Source organism: Macrotis lagotis, chromosome 7 (genome assembly GCF_037893015.1).
Source record: "Macrotis lagotis isolate mMagLag1 chromosome 7, bilby.v1.9.chrom.fasta, whole genome shotgun sequence".
Lineage (NCBI taxonomy): Eukaryota > Metazoa > Chordata > Mammalia > Peramelemorphia > Peramelidae > Macrotis > Macrotis lagotis.
In genome coordinates this window covers 198,089,456-198,113,338 of record NC_133664.1, presented here as the reverse complement: position 1 = coordinate 198,113,338, position 23,883 = coordinate 198,089,456, and the positions used below count along the sequence as shown (strand labels likewise).

Here is a 23,883-nt window from a genome sequence, read left to right as displayed (position 1 = left end):
TACTGGATTAGAAAAGTATTTAAAGCCCCTTCCTGTCATTTTCTTCTAGGATAAAACATTTGACAAGTGATTGTTTTATTCTTTAAAAAATAAAGTAACCCCAGGGGGCAATTAGGTGGTACAGTGAATAGAGCATGGGTCCTGGAGTCAGGAGGACCTGAGTTCAAATTTGACCTTAAACACTTAATAATTACTTAACTGTGTGATCTTGGGCAAATCACTTAAACCCCTTGCCTTGAATAAAATTTTAAAAAAAGAAAGAAAAAAGAAAGTAAACTCCTTCCTTACAGTAGGAGAATAGAGATGTTACTAGAACAGAAATTTTATATATTGTTAGTCAAGATTTTTGTATCACATGTTTTTGTCTCCAAGAGAAGGATTTGGTGGGGAGGATTATGATGTAAAAAGAAAATATCAAAGGATTAATAAAAATACATGTACATAGGAGATTCTCTTCCTAAAACAAAAATATATTTAATTATCTACTATGGTCAGGGCATGTAACTAGTTTGATTGGAATGTAGTTATTTAAAGGGGGAGTATTATGAAATAGGATCATCTAGTAGGTGAAAGAAAAGTTTGTATTTTATCCTAAAGGAAAACAAAACCCCTTAAAGATTTTTGAATGGGGTTGACATGTTCCTCCAAAGATCAGAGGCAAGTAGGTTAGTAACTGTGTGAATGGAGGGAAATGTCTATAGACAGTTATTGCTTTATATAAATTCACATTTCTCAAATTCAGCTTTACCCAAAATAAATTCTGAAAGAAAACCACATTCCCAAAAAACACATATGTTAACTTTACAGTACAGTACACCAAGGGGAAAAAAAATTACCCTCCAAGTGAAATCAGAACACATATACAAAGAGACCACTGCCCCCTCCAGTTTGGGGACTTCCAGATTAGGACCTCCAGAGTCAAGAGAAACCTTTGCCCCATTTTACTTTCCTTATGTGCTTGGGAACATCACTAAGCAAACTGTCTGGCAAGAGATGCTAAAAAGGAAGAAAAATCAGCACTTGACATTGTTTGAATATGATATTTGAAGACAGGGAAGAATGAAGGATCACTTCAAGATTGGGGACTTGAAAGACTAGAGAAATAGTGGTGCTGTCACTTGAAATGGGAAGCTTTGGAAAGGAATGATGTCCTTGGGGTTAAATATGATGAGTTTATAAACAAGTCCACAAACTCAGTGGAACATCTAGTAGGAGTCTTACTAACAATTTTTATAAAGTCCTAGAGTTCAGGATTGAGGATTTAATAAAAAGATTTGGAGTCATCTTCATAGAGATAGAGAATCCATAGAAATTAATGAGATCACTAATAGAAGATTTTAAAGAAGAGAAGCAACTCAAGGATAGAACATTTCAGGGTTATTCACACTTAGCGGTTAAAGGAGTAATGTTGATCCAGCAAAGGAGAAGATATCCAAGAGAAAGCAATCTTATGGAAGCTGAGGAAAGAGCAATTAACAGTCAAATCTGTAAAAGGAGATCAAATAGATTAAAGATTGAAGAAAGACCATTGAATTTAGTAGTGAAATAAGATTAAGCAATATTAAACTTCAGGTTACAGAACTCAGTCTAGATTTTTTTCTTTTTTAAATCGAGTTTATTTTCCTTTTCAGTGTTCATCTAATTTCTTAGATTTAATATTTAAAAAAATTAAAACTATTTAGCATTTTAAATACTGCAGTCTTAATTTGAGACTGGTCATTCAGTATCTTCTTACTTAGAGCTAAATGACCCAAAAGAGGAAAGAAATTTTATAAATCGAGGCAACTAGGTAACACAGTAGATAGAGGCACCAGCTTTGGATTCAGGAGGACCTGAGTTCAAATGTGGACTCAGACACCTAATAATTATCTAGTTGTGTGACCTTGGACAAATCACTTAACCCTATTGTCTTGCAAAAAAAGAAATTTTATAAATCCTTGAGATGAGAAATAAATCCATATTCTAAGAATAATAAAACATAGAAATGTTTACCACAGGAGACCATGGAATCTTGCTCAGAGTCAAATGACTACCCATTTTCATAGTATAATAAAGTGTGTCATATTACTATAATATGAATTCTTTCAGAGCAGTAACTATTACATATATATATAAATATATATATACATAATGTCTAACACATCTCTTCATATAGTAAACACTTAGAAATTGTCATTAAATCAACAAAGTTGGATTGGTTGGTCTCAAGAATTCTCTCTGGCTCCAGGATATGTGTATTGACCTATAAAAGTAAACCCACATTCATTAAAAGAACCACCTTGAAGAAAACCATTCAAGATGAGTTTGGGATTTTAATACAGTTCTGTGGTTCTTACCAAAAAAAAAAGTGTGTGTTAAAGTTTCCTTCTCCATTCCAGTGTAATATGACATTTAGTCTGGTCTCTTGCAGATAAAATAACTATGGAGATTGCCATAGTTTTGAAGGTTTTGTTTGGTCATCATGGGTCTTAAATGATCAATAACAATGCAAAGTACTAAATTATATGTGCTTTGGAATATCTGTATTAATGTTTTGTTGTATCTTTTCTACCATCTCCTTTGAATCTTTTAAAATTAATGCTTTCATTTTTCTTTCCTCTGTTTTCAGGTCTCCGAATCAATGGGGAGTTGATCACTGCCTATCCCCAGGTGGTGGTAGTAAGGGTACCAACACCTTGGGTACAGAGTGATAGTGATATCACCGTATTACGTCACCTAGAGAAGATGGGATGCCGGCTGATGAACCGGCCTCAAGCTATTCTGAATTGTGTCAATAAGTTCTGGACCTTCCAAGAGTTAGCTGGTCATGGTGTTCCTCTTCCAGATACCTTCTCTTATGGTGAGGCCATCAGTAGAAAAATATAGTATAAAACTAGAATCAATGACAGTTGTTAAAGGAATGAACAAGTGCTTAAGTTAAATATAGTAATGTGGGACTTTATAGAGATAAACTTAAAAGATCTGAGATTTTTAACAATTTGAGTAAGGTAGTTAGGGAATCCTGGTTTCTCCTTTTACTCCATACTGTAACATAGGAAATAATAGAATTTCATTACCATTCAATTCAACAGACTTTTATTAAAAGCACTCACCAAATTCAAGGCACTCTACTAGAAAGACAAGCCTTAGCTTCCAAGGAACTTAGAGTCTATTGGAAGATAAAATTTTTTTCTTTATTGTTCAGTTGTTTCGAACTGTCCATAAGTTTGTTTTTTTTAAGTCACATCCAACTCTCCATGACCCTTTTTGGGATTTTCTTGGTGAAGAATACCAGAGTGGTGTGCCATTGCCTTCTCCATATCATTTCACAGTTGAGGAACTGTGGCAAACAGAGTTAAGTGTCTTGCCTGGGGTCATACAGTGTCTGAAGCTGTAATTGAACTCATAAGTATGAATCTTCCTGATTCCAAGTCCAGTTTCTGTCTTCAAAAAAAAAAAAATAAATGTAAGCTAGAGGTACCTGGAAAGCTTCCTATAAGCTTAGCATAAGTTGATCCTTAAAGGAAACTAGGATGCTAAAAGGTATAGTCAAAGAGAGAATGTTGGCTAGGTCTAAGCAGCAACATGTTCAAAGTTATGGAGGCAGAAATTGAGTTGTTAGGTCCTGGTCATGACATATAGACCAGTCTGACTAGAGTGTAGCATTCATAAGGGAGAATATTAGTGTGTACTGAGTCTAAAAATTAAGTTGGAACTCTTAACATGCAAATTCTAGCTACCAAGCTGAGGAATTTGTATTTTATACTAAGGCAATAGGGAACTACTAGACATATTGAGCCAGGACAGTTTAGACATGTTCTTCAGGAAAATTGTTTCGGCAGGCATGTGGAAGATTGAAAAAAGTGACCAAAAGTGTTAAGATGTTGAACTTGATTGGTATTCCTATGAGCAAAGAGAAGTGGATAGATATGAACTGTTAAAAGTAGACTTATCAAAACTTGGTACCTGAGTGGATATGGAAAATAAAAAAATTGAGAATAGTTGAGTTTATGTAACTTGGTAACTGAAAGGTTTATGTTTGGCCTCAACAAAAATAGGGGAATTAGGAAATTCAGGGATAAGAGAATGAATTTTACATAACATCAATTCTATATGTCCCACTGAGAGTTAATGGTCCAAGACTATAGAGATCAGAATACAGATTAAAAAATAGATTGGAAGACATCTGCAGAAAGAGAATACAACAAAAATATTTGAGTTTCAATTAGGACTTTGTCCTTCCTTTCTCTGATTATCTTCATTCTGATAAGATTATGAAACCAAAAAAAGTTCATAGATAGGGCTGCATGTAGATTTAACATTGAATAGCTATTAGTGGAACATAATTTTACAGTAATCTTCCCCTTTTACATACCTGTAGTGCAAGAAATTTAAAAAACCTTGTATTTATTTTTTTCAATCTTGAATTCCAAATTCTCTCCCTCCTCTCTTCCCTCTCCCTGAGACAGTAAGAAATTTAATATAGGTTATACACTTACAATCCAAGGCATGTTTCCATATTTTTCATATGAAAGAAAATACATTAAAAAACATGAAAAAAATAAAATGAAAAATATTATACTTTGATATGTATTCAGAATCCATCACTTCTTTCTCTGGAATTGTATAGCATTTTTTATCATGATCCCTTTGGTATTTTCTTAGAGCATTGTACTACTGAGATTAGCTAAGTCATGCACAGTTGATCAGTTGTACTGCTGTTATTGTATACAGTGTTCTCCTGATTCTGCTCACTCAGCATCAGTTCATGTAAATCTTTTTAGGTTTTTCTAGTATCAGTTCACTTCCTAGAGAGCAGCCCAGACCCCAACCAACTAAATAGCAGACCAGCAGGGAGGGTCCCGACCTCAGACTAAGTCTGAACCCTGGGAACTCTGGGGCAACAGATAGGACTAGGTCAAGAACAAACCACTACATGGACAAAGCCTGACCAAAAAGGAGGAAACAAATTTTGGCATAGGCAATGCCTGGGCTACAGTACAGGCAACACCTTGGCAAGTGATAAACCAGAGATCAAATCTCAGCCCCAGCACAAAAAACTTGGGCCTATATTCCCTGTATACTAAAGGCAGAGTTCTTTTATCAAAATGAGCAAAAACAAAAAAGTGCTAATCACATTAAGCTACTGTTCAGATAGAGATAAAAATGCCATCTCAGAAGAAAGTAGTGATAGATTACCTACATAGGAAGTCTCAGAGGAGTTAATGAATTGGTTTCAAATCCAAAACCTTATGAAAGAGTTTTTTTAAAAAGATACTAAAAACCGGGGTGGCTAGGTGGCGCAGTGGATAGAGCCACCGGCCCTGGAGTCAGGAGTACCTGAGTTCAAATTCTGCCTCAGACTTAATAATTACCTAGTTGTATGACCTTGGGCAAGCCACTTAACCCCATTTGCCTTGCAAAAACCTTAAAAAAAGGATACTAAAAACCAAAGAAGAGAGAAAGAAAGAAATGAGAGCTATTCAGAAGAGTTATGAAAAATTTAACTGAAGAAATCGGCTCCTTTCAAAGTAAAAATGACCAACAGAAAAAAGAATATAACTCATCAAAAAGTAAAATTAGCCAACTGGAAAAGGAAACCTGAAAGCTGACTGAAGAAAACAAAGCCCTAAAAATTAGAATTGGGCAACTAATGCCTCTATGAAACACCAAGATGCCATCAAATAAAATCAAAAGGCTGAAAAAAATAGAAATGTAAAATGCCTTTTAGAATAAAAGACTTGGAAAACAGATCCAAGAGAGATAATTTATGAAGTATTAGTCTATCTGAAAACCTAGATCAAAAAAGAAAAAAGCCTGGAAAATATCTTTCAGGAAATTATCATGGAAAACTGTCTTAATATCTTAGATAAAGAATTTTGTCTAAGAATACACAGAAGTTGGGGTGGCTAGGTGATGTAGTGGATAGAGCACCTGCCCTGGAGTCAGGAGTACCTGAGTTCAAATCTGGCCTCAGACACTTAATAATTACCTAGCTGTGTGGCCTTGGGCACGCCACTTAACCCCATTTGCCTTCCAAAAAAAAAAAAATCTAAAAACAAATAAAGTGATAGGAAGACCAAAATGTATATGTTTAGGTAGCTGAGAACCAAAAGATAATGATGTTGAGAAAGAAATAATTGTTACATTATATTTTGCTCTTAGCATAACATTTTAGGAAGGATTAATATACTTGAATATACTAAAGAGTGATTAGAATGATGAAGAATCTTAAATATCATGTCATATGAGCATAAGTTAAAGAACCTGAGAATGTTTAACCTAGAGAAGAGTTTTAGAAGAGACTTGGTAGCTATCTTCAGGTATTTGATTGTTCATTGTGGAACAGCAATCTAACTTAGCCTATTTGACCCCAGAAGGCAGAATTAAGAACAATGTGTTAGAAGTTAAAAAGATCAGTTTAGGCTTAATCTAGGGGAAACTTCTAACACTTGGCTCTGTGCAAAAGTACAAGAGCAATCTTGAATTATAGTGACTTCTCTCTCAATGGGGGATAGAATTCAAACAATCTGAATCACATCTTGTAGGGGAGCTTCTTGTTCAGATGGGGTAAGACTGCCTGTGGTACAGTACAAATAGTTCTGGATTTGTAGTGAGTTCCTGGTTTTGAATCCTGATTCTTCTGTTTTTAATACCAATGTGACCTTGGGCTATTCACAAACTTCAGTCTCCTCATCTTTAAAATGAACTTGGACTAAATGATTTCTTTTTTAGGTTTTTGCAAGGCATTGAGGTTAAAGTTGGCTTGCTCACTTGTAGGTCTAAACCTCTAATTTTCTGATCCTGTGAAGCTCTTCCAACTCTTTATTTTCTGTGATGCCCAAGATAAACAAGGAGATGTTAAAATAATGCCTAATTAATGGGTTTGAGTCAGTATAGTTAAATGTACACTATACTGATTTCCAATTTTAGTTTTGCATTTCTCTGGTTTGTAATCTTGAGTAAGTAATTTTCATCTCTGAGCCTTAGTTTCTCATATGTAAAATGAGGGTGAGGTTGAGAATTGGACTAATTTATCTGTACAGTGACTTTTAGATTAAAAATCTGTGAATATAGGACTCCTGGCTTCCATAAAATCTAGAGCTTTTTCCCTCCTGAATTGTATGTAAATTTATAAACTTTCATGCTAGTTATTTTTATTATTCTTTTCAGCTTTAAGAAATGATGTTAGGTCAGTTTTGTTGGAAAGTTCAACTTTTTCACATGGGTGAAAAGACATAAGAACCTCAACTTCAGTAACCACTTCAAATTATACCTGGAATGAAAATAGAAGTATTTTTGTTTTAAAGAAACTAGTAGAATGAAAGCAACAGTCTGAGTCCGGAGAACTGTCAGTTTTCATTAGTAAAAGGAAGAGGTTGAACTAAGTATAATTAAGTTTTCTTTGAGCTCTGACATTCTTTGGTTCTAGAGAAGAAATAACCTTTTAGCAAAAACCTTCCTGGTCTACATTCAGACCACTAGTAAGACAGTTCTGAATGCCTTGTTATATAGTAAAGTACCATTTGAAATGAGATAACATGAATTTTTAATGGACACAGATAACACAGTTGCTAATCATTTCTTCCAATGATATTTGTCATGAAAGAATAATGATAGTGGGGGATATCCTATCTTACAGTTAACAGAGCTGAATGGTGACATGATAAGGGAGCAAATAATTAATGGATGGAGTAAAATATACAATTAAACTGGTTAGCTATAAGTATAGTTATACAAGAATATACAAAGAGGAAAGTGAGGCTAGATCTAATTTATGGTCTGGGAAAAGAAGGAAAAATGAAAGGATAAGAAGTTATGATAATTTTGGAGTTGGAAAATTTTGGAAGTGGCATAGTTATGGGTGATGAGAGAATTTTAAAAATGTGGCATCCTATGGAAACCTGAGAGCAGAGATAGAGATTGTAGGTATTCAGTAGTTTGTCGAAATGTCCATACTCCAGGAAAGGTATTGATAAGTATGTAGGGGACTTAAGATTTCTCATCTAGCCTAAAATATATAAGTAGTTTGGAACTAAAATTAATCTTTACTTCTCCAGAGTTTATTTTCTTCCTAAAAATTTGTTCTAGGCCTTTGATTGTCCAAGTAGATTTTCTCTTTGATCTTTTGCTTCTGTGGTATAGAAGAAAACAATCATGAAACATTTCTTTTTATATTTTTTCTTTCTTTTATTAAACAGGTGGTCATGAAAATTTTGCTAAAATGATTGATGAAGCAGAAGTATTGGAATTCCCAATGGTCGTGAAGAATACACGGGGTCATAGAGGTGTGTATAACTGGGACACAGACACAAATGGTTCACAAAGGGAAAGTAAAGAGGATGGGTTTTTAGAACAGATTTTTTTTCTTGCTCAAATGGAAGAAGTAATATTTTCTTTATGGATCTGAATGTTCCTGGATACTGATTAGATCATATTAGTAAGAAATCTTTGAATCAAGTCAAGAAGGGAACAGTTGGAAATTGGAATATCCATTAGACAGCCATAATAGCAATAGGTACTATGATGATTATTTTCATGGAACTACTTTGAAACAGGAATGAGGTATACAGAGCTCAGGTCTAGAGGAAGGAGAAACATTCATTTATCCTAGTACTTTCAAATCTAATATTAAAGTCAAAAATTAGATGAGAAGAAGAATATTTATTCAGCCTTTACTGTGTATTAGGTACTGTGCAAAAGCACTAGGGATACAAATAAAATAGGTAAAACAATCCCTGCCTTCAAGCTACCTATGCTTTCTAAAGGGAAGATACTTGGAGAACTGGAAAGTGGAGGGGGGGGGGGTGAGACAGTGGTGAGACTTCCATAGACAGCCAGTTGTCCTGGTATTTTTCCTTCATTTTCCTCTCAGAATCATTCCCTACTTTTATTCCCAGTGTTGTTACACTAATTCAAATTCACGTTGCTTTTCCTGGACTACTCTGGTAGCCTGCCTGCTTCCACTCTATCTTTTCCTGCTTCTGTCTCTCACACTCAGTCTTTCTTAATGCACAGATCTAATGACAAAAAGCTCATTTCTCAGATAACTTCATAGGAAAAGTCAGTCTGAGCTCCCCAGTCTGATTCAACTTCTAGTCATATGATCCTCAAATCAATCTGGGGAGGGAGTTGCTATTATTATTATTATTATTATTATTATTATTACTACTACTACTACTATTATTATTATTATTATTATTATTATTATTATTATTATTATCCCCTCTTTCCATTTGGGAAGACTGAGACAACCTATGTTAAATGACTTATCCAAGGTTCTATAGCTAGTGTCAGAGATGGTATTTAAGTCTTCCTGGAGTTTTCCTGTCTTGAAGCCCAGTATTTTATCCAACAGTTCACCATCTGCTCCTTGCTTTTAGATTAGATCTTCTCTACTAGATTACAAGCTCTAAATATTCCCACATCTAGCTTACTTTCTGTCATATAGTGTATCCTTAATGACATTTATTAGAATTGAGTAAGATTTAAACTTACTCTTTAAAAAATTAGCTGATAACACATGCATACCCTGTCTAAATCTAACTGGTACTGGGAATGCAATGTTAAGAAAAAAGTTTTAATGGGCAGTTAGGTTTTTAAGAGTTTCACTTGTTCTGTAAACAGTACATATGGTGGTGGTTAACAGATTGAAGTTCAGGTGTGCCTCTAGAGCTACCACATTAATTTAAATCATCTCATACAATCCACTTTAGGCCTTGAATGACTGACTTAAGTGATGTTGCAGTGAAGCTTGCTTACATTTAATCAAGGTGCTTGAAAAACAAAATTGATCAGAAAAATATTTTATAGTATATACATATAATAGATAAAATTTTAAAAGTATTCTTTTTGTTTTTGCCTGTTAGTCATTTGATAAAAGAAATTGTCAAGAACAGACTTTGGTTTGTTATAAAAAGTCTTATCCTGTACACAGATACCAAAATAATCTAAAGCATAACTTATTTATCTTCCTACTCAGTAACTTTCTGTGACAGCCTATTTAAGATGAAATTTAAATTCTTCAGCTTGGCATCTAAAAACCTTCAGAGTCTGGCCTTGTCCAGGCTTATGTCATGTTTTTGTCTTTTACTCAGTTAATTGATGTCATAGTCTGTTGGTTCCTAATGTTTTGGGGGTTTGTTCCAATGTTCCCCTTTAACAAAAACAACATGTAATTTATTATGATGGTCATAATAATTTTTTGGATTCATTAATTTGTTTCAATAACTCTGGTGGAATTTTTGGCTCAGACTCTAAAATGTTTTAAATTAAAATTTATATTATAATCTTATAATTTAAAATTATATTTTGCTTATTAAACTTGAAAAATTAAAACTTAACATGATTGCTAGAAATATTTTATTGTAACATTGTGAAATAATCCAGCAAGATCTTATATACTCACATTATCTGTAGGACTTCATATTAATTTTTTTTGTTCTACAAGTTTTAGCAATAAGTTAACATCTTAGAAAGTGCTTAATTTAATAATCATATAGCAATTTAATTTTGATGTTAAACTTTTTTATTTGAACAAAAATTTGCAATATTTGACTCAGTAGCTGGTAAACATAGTCCTACATTTTGTTCCACATCAAGTTATTTCTACATTTTGATTTAAAACAAGAATAAAATGAAAATGCTTTCTCACACAAATTTGTAGTGGACTTATGATAGGAGTCTTTTGCAACCTCTCTTGCAAATGAGGATATGTGAATGCCAGTCAGTTTGCACTGATTCCTTCTGGCAGTTTGGAAATAATATGATGACAGATTGAGAATCTACAAGAGCTTCTGCTTAGTCAGATTTTGATCTGATAAAAGTAAAGCACTAAATTGAATGTACTTAAGATCATGACATTTTCAAATGTCTATAGAAATAAACGAGGAATGCTTCAAAAATGCCCATGCTTACTGTCATAGAGAAAAGTATGTTTCTAACATAATAGTGCAAATTATTAACTGTTTTAAGGTGCCATTAAAGAATTTTTAGTGTGAATTCCTTGGGCCTTTGTTACAAATCCCCCAGAGATTCATTGATCACTAGGTAAGAATCACTGTTTCAGTCAAATTAGTTCAAATAGTCAGAATTTAGCATTACAACTCCTGCCTTCGGGTCTCTTATTAGTTTTCCCTCATGCCTAAAATATTCTCCCTTCTTCTTTCTCTTAGAATCTTTAGTTTTCTTCAAGGTTTGGGTCAGATGCCATGATCCATGCTAAGGGTTTACAAAAACTATATATATCCCTTGCCTTTCAATAAACATCATCATACTTCATATTCAACATGAAAGGAACCTAATTCTAGGGTATAGCATGCCATATGCATGTAAGAAATAAAATAGATTAATTTCTTCCTTAAATAAAATTCTGTTTAATAAATGACTTCTCAGGGCGACTAGGTGGTGCATTGGATCAGCACCGGCCCTGGAGTCAGGAGTACCTGGGTTCAAATCCAGTCTCAGACACTTAATAATTACCTAGCTGTGTGGCCTTGGGCAAGCCACTTAACCCCATTTGCCTCGCAAAAAAATAAAATAAATGACTTCTTCCATATCCCCAAAAGAGCCTCAGAAACCCACCCAATTCTTCATTTCCTGCCAGCTACACTGTTAAGGTTTGTATTCCCTCTTATCCCTGTATCCCCACTTTGTTTCCTGTTGTGTGTTGTCTCCCCATTAGATTGTATCTTGTATCTCCTTGAGAGCCAAGCCTTCTTGTATTTACAGTACTTAGCACAGTGCCAGACACATAGTAAGTGCTTAATAAATGTTTATTGTACTAGAGAATATATTTTCTTACCATATAAAATTTTTAAATGTTTATCAGAACACAAATCAATTGAGCCCTTAATTCTGCTTCTTATCCCTATCAAGTTTATTCTTTGTAGTTTTAAAAAGAGATACCTGGGGGCAGCTAGGTGGCATAGTGGATGCCCTGGAGTCAGGAGTACCTGGGTTCAAATCTGGTCTCAGACACTTAATAATTACCTAGCTGTGTGGCCTTGGGCAAGCCACTTAACCCCATTTGCCTTGTAAAAACCTTAAAAAATAAAATAAAATAAAAAGAGATACCTGCATAATATGTTTAGCTTCCATTTTGTTTCTGATTTCACAAAGATAAGTTATTATAAATAGAATTTTCACAAAAATTGTTGGGAATAGAATTAAGGCACATTTGGTAAGGATGGGATATGTTTCTTCAGTAGTACACCAAAGATTTTGTAACTTCACTAATTGGAAATCAATTCAGAGTTTCTGGTTATTGCAAAGATAATTAGCCCGACCTTCACTGAATATTGGTCACTGATTTTTTTTTCCCCTAGCTTGTTATGGAAAGGGTTTTGAATCCCAGACTCATTGACTTAGTACTGTAACACTCCTACCTTTTTCACTTTACCCTGTTCTTTTTTCTTTTTTTCACAACTACTACTTTCGTAATATTTCAGTAGGATAATTTGTATAATATTTACCAAATAATCCCCATACAAAGAAGTTTGTCCCCTTGACAAGCATGCCTAACCCAAAGTAAACCTATTCTGATCCTTCTAGTTATTAATATGCTTGATCTCCTCCCTCCATTATCATAGATATTATCTATTTAACTTAGTGTAATTTCAACACTTTGTCAATATCCCTAATGCCTTATACATAGTAGATGCTTCCAAATACAGGTTGGATTGGAATTCACTGCTTTTCATAATGATAATTACCAGCCAGTCTTTATGCAGACTGACCCCATTACAAATGCTTTTAAGTTATCTTTAGAGTGTTAAAGAATTTAAGTAGTGAAAGTACTGATCCAAATGGAACTTAATTCTCATGAAGAAAAGAGTCCTTTGTCTTGCTTATTCAATGCGCTCTGATATATGTCCTTTTATGTTTTGAGTTAGGTTAAGTAAAGCCTGTCTGGGAGTTGATCTACCTTGTCAATTCAGCCGTTTACATGAACCTGAGGCTCTTTTCACATTCTATTCTGCAACAAGCTAAATGTTTTATATTTCATAAATTAACTTAAACCATTTATTTATATTACTAATATGGAAAATTGCATTTATAGTTCTAAATAGCCATTTTATAAATAAAATTTTGGAGCACAATCTTTTGTAAATTAGGAAGTGGCTAAATGGAATTAGAGTAAGGGAGATAGCTATAGAGGTAAACCTGCCAAGTTAATCAGGTCTTTTCTCTGAAGGCTAAAAGCTATGATAGCTAAAAGCTATCGTAACAGTTATTTTGATTGTATTATTGAAGGAATCAAAATATACCTTTTTGAGAGATCATGTTATCCCTGATTGTTTTTAGTAAAGAAACCTATACTTACCAAACCTTCTGCCTACCAAAGATACCAAAAAATGTGAAATGAAGGCTGTTGTGACAGAAATGTTTTCAGATGGCTTTGAAGCAGTAGTGGAGGAGGAAAGGATAGGATCCAAAATAGAAACCTAGGATAGGAAGCATCTCATAGTCTCTTTTTAGAAGTTAGGTTTCAAAGAAAGCAAATTCTGCAAGATCATCTGGAATCCTTAGATCATTATTTTTTAAAACTAAGACTCAAGTGTTTTCCTTCTTTAAAAATAATAAATAAAATGTAAGCCAATTTTTATTATCATCATTACTCTCAGACAATTTGCTAACATAGTCAAAGTGAAATGGAAATGTATCCTTTATCTTTTCCTGATATCCTATTAAGCAGAGTATTACTTATCAGATTTTAAATTATCATAATGCATTGTGAAAAAATTCAAGATATTCATTTAAATATTATGGTGTTTTAAAACTTAGGTATTGGAGAGGAGGGTGTCAAAATAAAGAGACAAAAGTAATTATCAGTTGTCCACAATACAATTACTTTTAGCACCTCTCTTTTTTCCTTATCTAAAGGTAAAGCTGTTTTCCTGGCTCGAGATAAGCATCACTTGGCTGACCTAAGCCATCTTATTCGCCATGAAGCTCCATACCTATTCCAGAAGTATGTAAAGGAATCCCATGGCCGAGATGTGCGTGTAATTGTGGTGGGAGGCCGCGTAGTCGGCACTATGCTGCGCTGCTCAACTGATGGAAGGATGCAAAGTAACTGCTCACTAGGTATAAGCATGCATGACACATCAGTGGGTAGTATAACTGGTCCAATGGGCCCTTGTTCAAAGCAATATTTTTTTCCCTGTAAGGTATAAATAATAATGTTGTTAGTTAGAAAGACTACATGATATAGATTCAGAGGACCTGGGCTCACATCCTGCTTTAATAGCTATGTAACCTTGGACAAGTACTCAACCCCATTGAGTCTCAGCTTCTTCATTTGTAAGTAAGGGAGTTGGATTCGATGATACCTTTTTTTTCCTTTTGTTTTTTTAGATTTTTGCAAGGCAAATGGGGTTAAGTGGCTTGCCCAAGGCCACACAGCTAGGTAATTATTAAGTGTCTGAGACCGGATTTGAACCCAGGTACTCCTGACTCCAAGGCCAGTACTTTATCCACTATGCCACCTAGCCGCCCCCCATGATACCTTTAATATCTTTCAACTTAGCTATAGATTCTAGGATCTAGGATCCTAAATATGAAGGTGGTACTATAAACCTGCTATTAAGTAGGGTATTTCTTTCCAATTATTTTTGGAGCAGTGGAAATGTTCACTCAACAAGTTCTCTTTCCATTTCCAATTTGTAAACAATATCACAAATATTTCAACTAGACTTTTCAACCTTTCCTTCAAGTCAAACATTACAGTGGAGCTGACAAGCTCCAATATTTTTTATAGCATAGTAACAATCTATTGTATTCATAGATTTTTTTTATTTGATCAGCCATTTCTCAACTGAGAGTAAATACCCTCCTTAATTTCCAGTTCTTTGTTACCACCAAGAACTACTATATGTTCAGTGTGTCCCAAAAGGCTTCAGTGAATTAAATTTTATCTTTAGTCCCTAACTCATTCACCTTAATAGGTGTGTTGTCTTATGGATTCATAGGAAGGAGGAAGAGTGAGGGGAGGCAACTCTGCAACTTTGCCCTGATCAGGAGCATTTGGGGGAAAAGTATTTTTTGTGCCCCATATATATGAGTACATCACTTACATAATGGATTTTATATATATATATATATATATATATTTATATATTTATATATTATATATTATATATTGGATTTATAGTTCAAAATGACCTTAGAGATTACATGATCAAAATCCTTCATTTTTATCAGGATGTATCTGAGTTTACACAAGCAGAGAAATGCTGAATTGAAATTTGGATCTAGCTCCTCGAGATTGCAAATTCAGAGTTCTTTCTATTATACATGCTCGTGTAGATTATTCTGAAGTAGAGGGCATTCATTTTTAATGTCAAGGCTATATGTTCAATTACAAAAAAACAGAGTATTAAAATTAGATTTTGAACTCCTTGAGGGTAGGGACTGTTTTTTTTTTTTTCTTTTTGTATCCCCAGCACTACAACATAATGCCTGGCAAATAGTATGTACTTCAGAAATGTTTACTGACTGACTAGAGAATTTGTCTCAGAATGAGGAAGACCTGAGTTCAAGTCCTGTTAGTGATACATCCTTGCTGTGCATGACTCTGAGTCAACATTGTACCTCTCAGTGCTCTGTGCAGTTCTCAAACTAGGAGTTCAAAAGAAGTAGCTTATCTGCATTGGTATCCATACCAATAAAATCACAGCTCATGCCATAAATTTAAATTATACCTGGGTGTTTTGTAGATAACTATATTTGTTGAACATTATGTATACATACTAATCTTGGCTAGATTAAGCTTTTGTTTTTGGAATAGGATCATAGGCTTTAGATTTAGAATTGGCTGGGGCAGTCATTTAACTCAGCCTCCTTTTTTTTTTTTCCAAGGCATTGGGGTTAAGTGACTTGTCCCAGGTCTCACAGCTAGGGAATTATTAAATGTCTGAGGCCAATTTTGAATTCAGGTCCTTCTGACTCTGCCACCTAAGCTGCTCTTTTTTTTTTCCTGAGGAAAATATGACTCACATTTGCATATCTGGTGCCTTTTTTCTGGGGCAGTAGACAGATATCACCATGCTTCTGCTACTATATCATACCATACCTTCTCCTACTATACATACAAATTGAACATATCCAAAAGGGAATCCATTATACTTTTTTTATTTTTATTTTTCAATTAGCAAAAATTTATTTTCTCTCTGTTGCACCTTCCCCCATTAAAAAATAGAAAAGAATATGTGTAGTGAAGGAAAATGAATTCTTATATTGGCCATATCCAAAATATAACTTGACTCCATCACCACTTTTTCAGGAGATTGAGTTGCTTGTTTCATCATCAGTCCTCTGAAATTGTGGTTGATCATTATATTATGTTGATCATTTTAAAAATCTTTCAAAGTTATTTGTCTTTATAATGTTGTATTATTATATAAACTGTTCTCCTGATTTTGTTCACTTCAGTCTGCATCAGTTCACACAAATCTTTCAGGTTTTTCTGAATCAGTCCTGCTCATTATTTTTTATAGCATAGTAATAATCTATTATATTCATAGATTTTTTATTTGATCAGCCATTTCTCAACTGAGAGTAAATACCCCCCCTTAATTTCCAGTTCTTTGTTACCACCAAGAACTACTATATGTTCAATGTGTCCCAAAAGTCTTCAGTGAATTAAATTTTATTAACTGACTCATTTTTTTTTTTTAGTTTTTTTGCAAGGCAATGGGGTTAAGTGGCTTGCCCAAGGCCACACAACTAGGTAATTATTAAGTGTCTGAGGTCAGATTTGAACTCAGGTCCTCCTGACTCCAGGGCCAGTGCTCTATCCACTGCACCACTTAGCCGCCCCGACTCATATTTTTTAATGTAGGTTTACTTATCTTTTTCATTAAACATGTCCTACTCCAAACTTCCCTACTTCTGTTGGGAGTACCTTATTACTTCTAGTTATCCAGGTTTCCAAATTTGACTTTTCTAATCACCAAATCCAGTCAGTTTCATCTGTCTGTCTCTACAACATCCCTTTTATCTGCCCCTTCTCTCTATCCACATTGTTGCCACCCTAGCCCCATGCTCACACATATCATCTTTATCCTAGACTTTCTAATTAATTTCCTATCTTTTCCCTTCTTCAGTCATATTTTACATAGCTGCCAAATTGATAGTTCTTTATGTAAATTTACATTTGTGAATTCAACTTTACATAAAGATTTCTGAAAGAAATTTGCATTCCCCAAAAAACCCCGTTTAACTTTACTGTGCCCTCTTGCTCTCTCTCTCTGCCCATTGGCTTGGCACCTCTACTGCCTCTCACCCCTCCTACCAAAAAAAATCCCAAAAACCATTTAAGTGAAAGCAGAAGAATTGACACATGGAGAGACTGATGCTGCTAGTTTGGGGATGGGGCTTGATTCACTTTGTCCATGCACAGTATCACATATCTGTCTCCAGGTCCCAGGTTCCAAGGGTTGCCTCTCCTTTCATGTGTCTGTCTATGTCTGACTCCAAATGTCTTTCCCCCTTGTTCTTCCTTTTGGTTCCAGTCAAGTCCTTGAGTGTTCCTCCTCTTCTGTCTCTAGTCCCCACATGTCTTCAAACCATATCCTAGTCCCCTCAATGGGCAGGCAGTTCTCTTCATTCTTCCTTTTTCCCCTCCTGTTTCCATGCCTACAACCAAATTCACAGTACATAAAAATCACTTTATGTACAGATTACAGAATGGTCTACTTAAATGAAGAACCAGCTGTATTCTGAAAATGGAGATTTGCCCTTGTCATTGCCAGTTGAGAAGCTTCATTCTTCCTATTTTACCACTAATATAAAAATAAAAGTTTTTTCATTTAGTATATAAAGTCCTATACAATATGGTTCTAGCTTTGGTCAAAACATTATTCTGTCTTAAAACTCTTCATATTCCAAATTCTTCATATTCCAGCCAAAATGTTGTGCTTATTTTTCCCTATACATGACTTTCCATCCCTAAGGTAGCTAAATCATGGAGGGGATAATGTCAGAAAGTTCTGACTTCAAATCCATCCTTAAGATACTTATATTAGTTCCATGACCCTAGACAATTTATTTCACTCCTATCTGTTTCAATTTCTTTATCTGTAAAATGGGGATAATAACAGCACCTAATGAGATAATTGTAAAATGTTTAGCATATAGTAAACATTATGTAAATGTTAATTATTTAATTATTTTTGTTGTTATTGTTATCTTTATTATAGTGCTTATATGAACAAAAGCGTAACTACATTCAATATTTAAAATGGTGGCTCATTCCTCGAATAGACATCTATATTTCAATCAAGAGACAGTAAAACAGTACTTAGAAGATATAGATATCAATAGAATTTCCTGCTGAGCTATCAAGTATGATTTGCTATGTGACAAAAGAAAGGATTTAAAAATAAAATAGAACACAATGTGACTTTTGGGGGGCTTCACTCCTTTGTTCTAGAAGATTGGGCTAGGTGATCATTCCCAGTTTTCTGTCTTTTGAAAATAAAAAAGGGGAAGCTAGGTGGCACAGTGGATATGGTACCAGCCCAGCCCTTGAGTCAGGAGGACCTGAGTTTAATCCAACTTCAGACACAGTAGTTGAGTGACCCTAGGCATGTCACTTAAAAAAAAAAGAATGGGAGCTAGGACCCATTTGGCTTAATTTGACTGTAAAGAATCAAGAAGACTAGTAATATCAAGAAATATAGAAATTCTGTAAGTAATCTATTCTATTTATTTGAGAAAATTAAATCATGTTATATCTACCTATGTGACTTTGCCTTTCTTAGGTGGTGTGGGAATGATGTGCTCACTGAGTGAACAAGGAAAACAGCTTGCCATTCAGGTGTCAAACATCTTGGGAATGGATGTGTGCGGCATTGACCTACTGATGAAAGATGACGGCTCATTCTGCGTCTGCGAGGCCAATGCAAATGTAGGTTTCATCGCCTTTGATAAGGCTTGTAATCTAGACGTAGCTGGTATGATAGCGGACTATGCCACCTCCCTCCTGCCCCCTGGCCGGCTCACACGGCGCATGTCCCTGCTCTCCGTGGTGTCCACGGCCAGCGAGACTAGTGAGCCAGAGCTGGGCCCCCCAGCCAGCACTGCTGTCGACAACATGAGCGCAAGCTCCAGCTCTGTCGACAGCGACCCTGAAACCACGGAGAGGGAGCTACTCACCAAGCTCCCAGGGGGCCTGTTCAACATGAACCAGCTGCTAGCCAATGAAATAAAACTCCTGGTGGAGTGACTCCACCTGTAAATAATTAACGAACAAAGCCCTTGTAAATCTTTCTCTCTCTTTCTCTTTTTTTTTCCTTTTTTTCCTTCCTTTTTTGAAACCAACTTGCAATGCTGTTTATGAGAGAAGCTCAGGGAGCTGGAGGGGAAACTGAGCCAAGTTAGATAAGAGAACAGAGAGAAAAGGAAAAACCTATGTTTTTTGGTCACTGCTATCCTCCATTTTTTAATACGGCAGAACCATTAAATGGAATTTTACTATATGAATAAGGCAGAAAGGTGGGTGTAAGATCTCAGGCTCAAATAGATAATTTCTTTACTATTGTTACCTTTTAAAATAACCTTCTAAATGAATGTACTTTAGAGCCACAGAAGAGGGGATATACGATTCTTGCATAGCTCCTTATATCTTTTGTGTTTAAAAAGTCAACACTACTGCAAATCATAATTCCCCTCTCTTGAGATCATTTATTAGAAATGGGTGAGAGGAAACATCCAAAATTAAACCTTTTAATATACAAAGCTGAAATTTCTGCCATTTCAGTATCAAATTATTTGCCTTTACAAATCTTTCAGAACAGTCTTAATATGGGTGCTTTATATTTTATGGTTGCATTTTGTCTTTCATATTGAATGGAAGGGCAAGATAGATGTGATCTGTAAAAACATTTCTTAATGACAGAAGTGGCATGTTTGCATAATGGTAGATGAACAGCGTTGCAATGTTTGGTGTACAAAGTAACATTTAATCGAATGTGGAAAAACTTACACTAGTTTAAAAATATGTGCATTGCCTTGTATTTGTTAGTGTTTTAGTCTTTTGGAAGATATATACTATGTTAATGTTGCATTTTTTTAATACATGCTAGTCCAATATTCCCTGCTCTATGCCTGCATCTTTAACAATGGCCAAAGTGAAGAAAACGCTACCTTTTGTTAACAAGACACTGAATTGAAGCCTGTGCATCTTTATTATCTTTTTTTTCCCTTTCCTTTTTCCCCCCTTTGTTTTGTCTTTCAATGGTGGTTGGGTATATTAAGGTGAGAACAGAAAAATAATTTGAATTTGGGAAAATTAGAGCTGCTTTAAACTCTTGAGTATATTTTGATGCCGGTATTATATACTTGCATTCACATTTTAGAAAGAGGCATGTATGTGTGTATGTGTGTGTTTGTGTGTGTGTTTGTGGAGGGGGTGGCTAGTGAGGTTGTTTTCTTTTACCTTGACATTGAGATATGTAGCTTTTGATTTCAAGGGACAAAATATAAGTTGTTTTAAGAACTAGACTTATAAGAGGGTTGGGAGGGAACAACCACTTGAAGCCACAATGAGGAATAGATTCTTCCCAGGTCTGTGCATATGTTATTTTGTGTCAGTTGATTTCTTTCCTTAGTTATTGACTTTTCAGGGTATGTTTATTCAAGGCCACATGCTTTTTGTCCACTCTCTTGGCCAGGCATTTTCCCCCTTCTACTCATGGGGTTTGGAGGGAAGAGTGGGAGGGAAGAAGAAAAATGAAGACTGCAGCATTGGGTCAGTTATAATTGGGTCTCTTTATAACATGATCAACTTTCCCTGCTATTTTTTCTCCCTTGCCCACTAAATCTGTAAAGCCCTGAAACTAAAAGTGGTGTCAGCACACATAAACACACATATACACAAACATCAACAACAATAATGAACAGGGATACAGGTATCCCAAAAAGGTGTTGGAGTATGTATGAGAGAGAAATGGAAATGCTGCCAATCTCCGCAGGATTCTTAAAAGAGCAAGTACCATCTCCCCTACAGTCCTCTGCAATTTTTCTTTGAGCCAGTTCTTTGCTTCTCCAGTGCTGTGGACTTTAAACATAGTCTCGTGGATACTACTAGAGAGACTTCAAGGCAATAAAAAAGAAAGATCAGTATTAACCTGTTGTAACAGAGGCTTGATCATGCTTATTTGTATAGGATTTTTTCTTTCATTTTAAAAAAGAATGTAATAAAAATGGATTTTTAAATAGAATTAAATAATATTAAAATTCAATAGAAGGTTAATTGTTGATAAATAGAATAGTAACTCTTACCTGTGCCAGTGTCTGACTTCATAGTAGAGGGTGCTATCTTTAGGTTTATTATGGAACTTAGGATATGCTAAATCACATTCAAATAATTTGGCTTGTAGGCAAAGTAATCATTATATATCTTCATAACCTTTTGAGCCATAAACAGAAAATAATCACATGTCAGATGGTACTCTAAATTGAATTCTGTTACCTTGTTGGTTCCAATACATTGTTTGCTCAAGAGAAGTAAGAAAAAAAATCAAGAAAAGAGGAAGCATGCACTTAGTTGCATTTACCACAAATGTTTTCATGAAGAGAACATCTCTATATGACAGATACACTTGGAATGTGTCTTTATGCACATGCACACGCGAGTGTGTGTATGTGTTTGTGTGTGTGTACACAGATGTGTACAAGTAAGCTTTTTCTCCCTTTGACAATAAAGGGAAAGAACCTTAGGATTAATGGTGTTGGCAAGGGAGGGAATAGGGGAAATTAATGTCATTTGCACTTAAAACACTTATAGCAAATCATCTACATGCAAAGTAAGAAGAGATATCTGAGTCATTTCATAACTAGTTTATTCATACTTTGATAAATTTAATTTTACAGAATTTCATTGTTCTAAACTCTATATAGATTCAACAATCTTGTTATAATTTGGAAGTTCACATATTAGAGTGAAAAGAGCAGTAAAGTCTAGCTATTTTCCTCTATTTCTTCATTAAATAGAGGTAAGAGAAAAGTTAAGTCCAACTAAAAGAGCCAAATGAGACTTGCAAATATTTATGTTTAAGTTACAACTAAGTTTATTTTTGTATTTGTAATACCTTTTGTATAAACCTCTTTATTGTTTGGAGAGATAGAACTGTATCTGTCAATATATGTGTAACTTATAATCATGTCAAAGTTTGAATTGTTTGTAAAGCTTTGTAGCTTGTCACACTTGTACCTTTTTTTAATACTGTATTTTTTTTTAATTATTTTCTGGATCGTTTCCTCATCTTGCACATGATGGAAGTTGGACTATACATATGCACACATGTTATGGACAGTTCCATTTTATTTTTTCCCCATTTTTAAAAAATTTTTTGATGCTTACAAGCTGCTTAATCATTTCTGCTGGCTTTTCCTCCACCCAACTTTGAAATCTTTGTGTGCATGCTATCTGCTCAAGAAACAGCTTTGGAACATTTGAGTCTTTGGGGAAAAAAATCCAGAGACATGCTTTCATCAAGCACTCCATCAGACTTTGAGAAGGCATCGTGTGAAATCACTGACTTTCCAAATCAACTCCCCTACTCTTCCCAATGAAAAAAAAAAGGAAAAAAAAAGGGTAAACAAAAAGTTGTTTTACTCAATTAAGAGTAAAACCCCAGTTTTGGGCTATGGGAGGGCGTAGGGAGACTGTAAAATCAAATCTCGTGTTACATTATTTTTTTCCTGGCTCACTCTTTTTGAGAAGGTTTATGGGCTATGTGGCTGGTGAGACACGATCCCCTCCTCCCTAAGGAAATGTAGGTGCTCAGACAGGTAACCTCTGCTGCTACTGTTTTTTATTTTATTTAAAATTTGTTTTCATTGTTCTAGGATTTTAAGAAGTAATATATTGCAGGATTTATAACCAAATTCACTCCTTTTTCTTTCTTTCTTTTAAAAAAATAAATGTTTTATTTAAAGTATGTTAAGCGTCTTTGAAGCTTGGATTTTGGAGTGTCTCAGTAGTAGACAAAAATCTGCTGTTGGAATCTCCTAGTCCTTTTCCAGATTTGACTTGAAATGCTTTTAATTTTGTTTTGGGCTTTTTTGTGTGGTATTTTATTTCTTTTACCAAAGTCCTGTTGGTATACTGTTTTGGGGAGGGTGCCTAACTTTAGTGTTAAACTTTCTTAATATTAATGAAAACTTGGCTTTTTTATTTCTTTAATGTTTTATTTTTTGTTTTTGTTTTGTTTTTAAAGAAACATTCTAACTGTTTGTACTGTTACTGTTCTTTGCCAGCCTTTTCCGGAGCCAAAAAAAAAAAAAAAACCCAGAGAAAAAAATTTCCTCCTTCCCCCTTCCTGATGATGAGTGAGAAGTTTTGAGAACTTTCGGGGTCAATGCCTTTTTAAACTTCCCTTCCCCCAATAATGCAGCTCGTATAATGGTAAATGCAGCAGCCTGGATCCATGCAGAGCCCCAGCCTGCTGGCAGGTAATTTGACTCTTTCTGCTTGCTTCTGATCACCAGCCTGTATTATAACTTGCCCTTTTCCCCTTTTCCCTTCTCTTCTTCCCTTCCCCATTTCATTTTAAGAAAAATTTTGGTTTATAGATACTCTGATCTGATTTAGGGAAAAAAAGTACATAAACATACTTCTAAAATTTCTTATTTAATTTCCCCATTTGGGTGAGCTTTGAAACTGGTTGGGATGAGCACATAGCATTCTTGGGGGAGGTTGTTTAGAGGCATAGATAAATTTCTATTCTTTGCATATGTGTCTGTATTTGGGTATTTTAGAATGTGGGGGGGGAAATTTTTTGGCTTTGTTTTTGTTTTGGGTTTGTTTGTTTCTTCCATTGTGCTACTCTGGCTTAAGCTTTTGCAGGGGTTGGTGTTCCAAGTACACAGTGAGCTCACAGTATAAAGACATCA

The 23,883-nt window shown here is 34.8% G+C and overlaps 1 protein-coding gene across 8 annotated transcripts in view; it reads left to right on the top strand.

The window, feature by feature from the left end:
• RIMKLB (ribosomal modification protein rimK like family member B) overlaps positions 1-23,279 on the top strand; it is an 85,582-nt gene extending 62,303 nt beyond the window's left edge. For 7 of the 8 annotated variants that reach the window (XM_074194411.1, XM_074194406.1, XM_074194409.1 and 4 more), the window contains exons 3-6: positions 2,609-2,839; positions 8,181-8,267; positions 13,864-14,067; positions 18,747-23,279. In XM_074194411.1, the coding sequence (XP_074050512.1) occupies positions 2,609-2,839; positions 8,181-8,267; positions 13,864-14,067; positions 18,747-19,210 (986 nt within the window). In that variant the 3' untranslated portion in view covers positions 19,211-23,279. The remainder of the gene's footprint in view (positions 1-2,608; positions 2,840-8,180; positions 8,268-13,863; positions 14,068-18,746) is intronic. The other variant, XR_012470171.1, reaches the window with a different exon arrangement.
• The last annotated feature ends 604 nt before the right edge of the window (positions 23,280-23,883 follow it).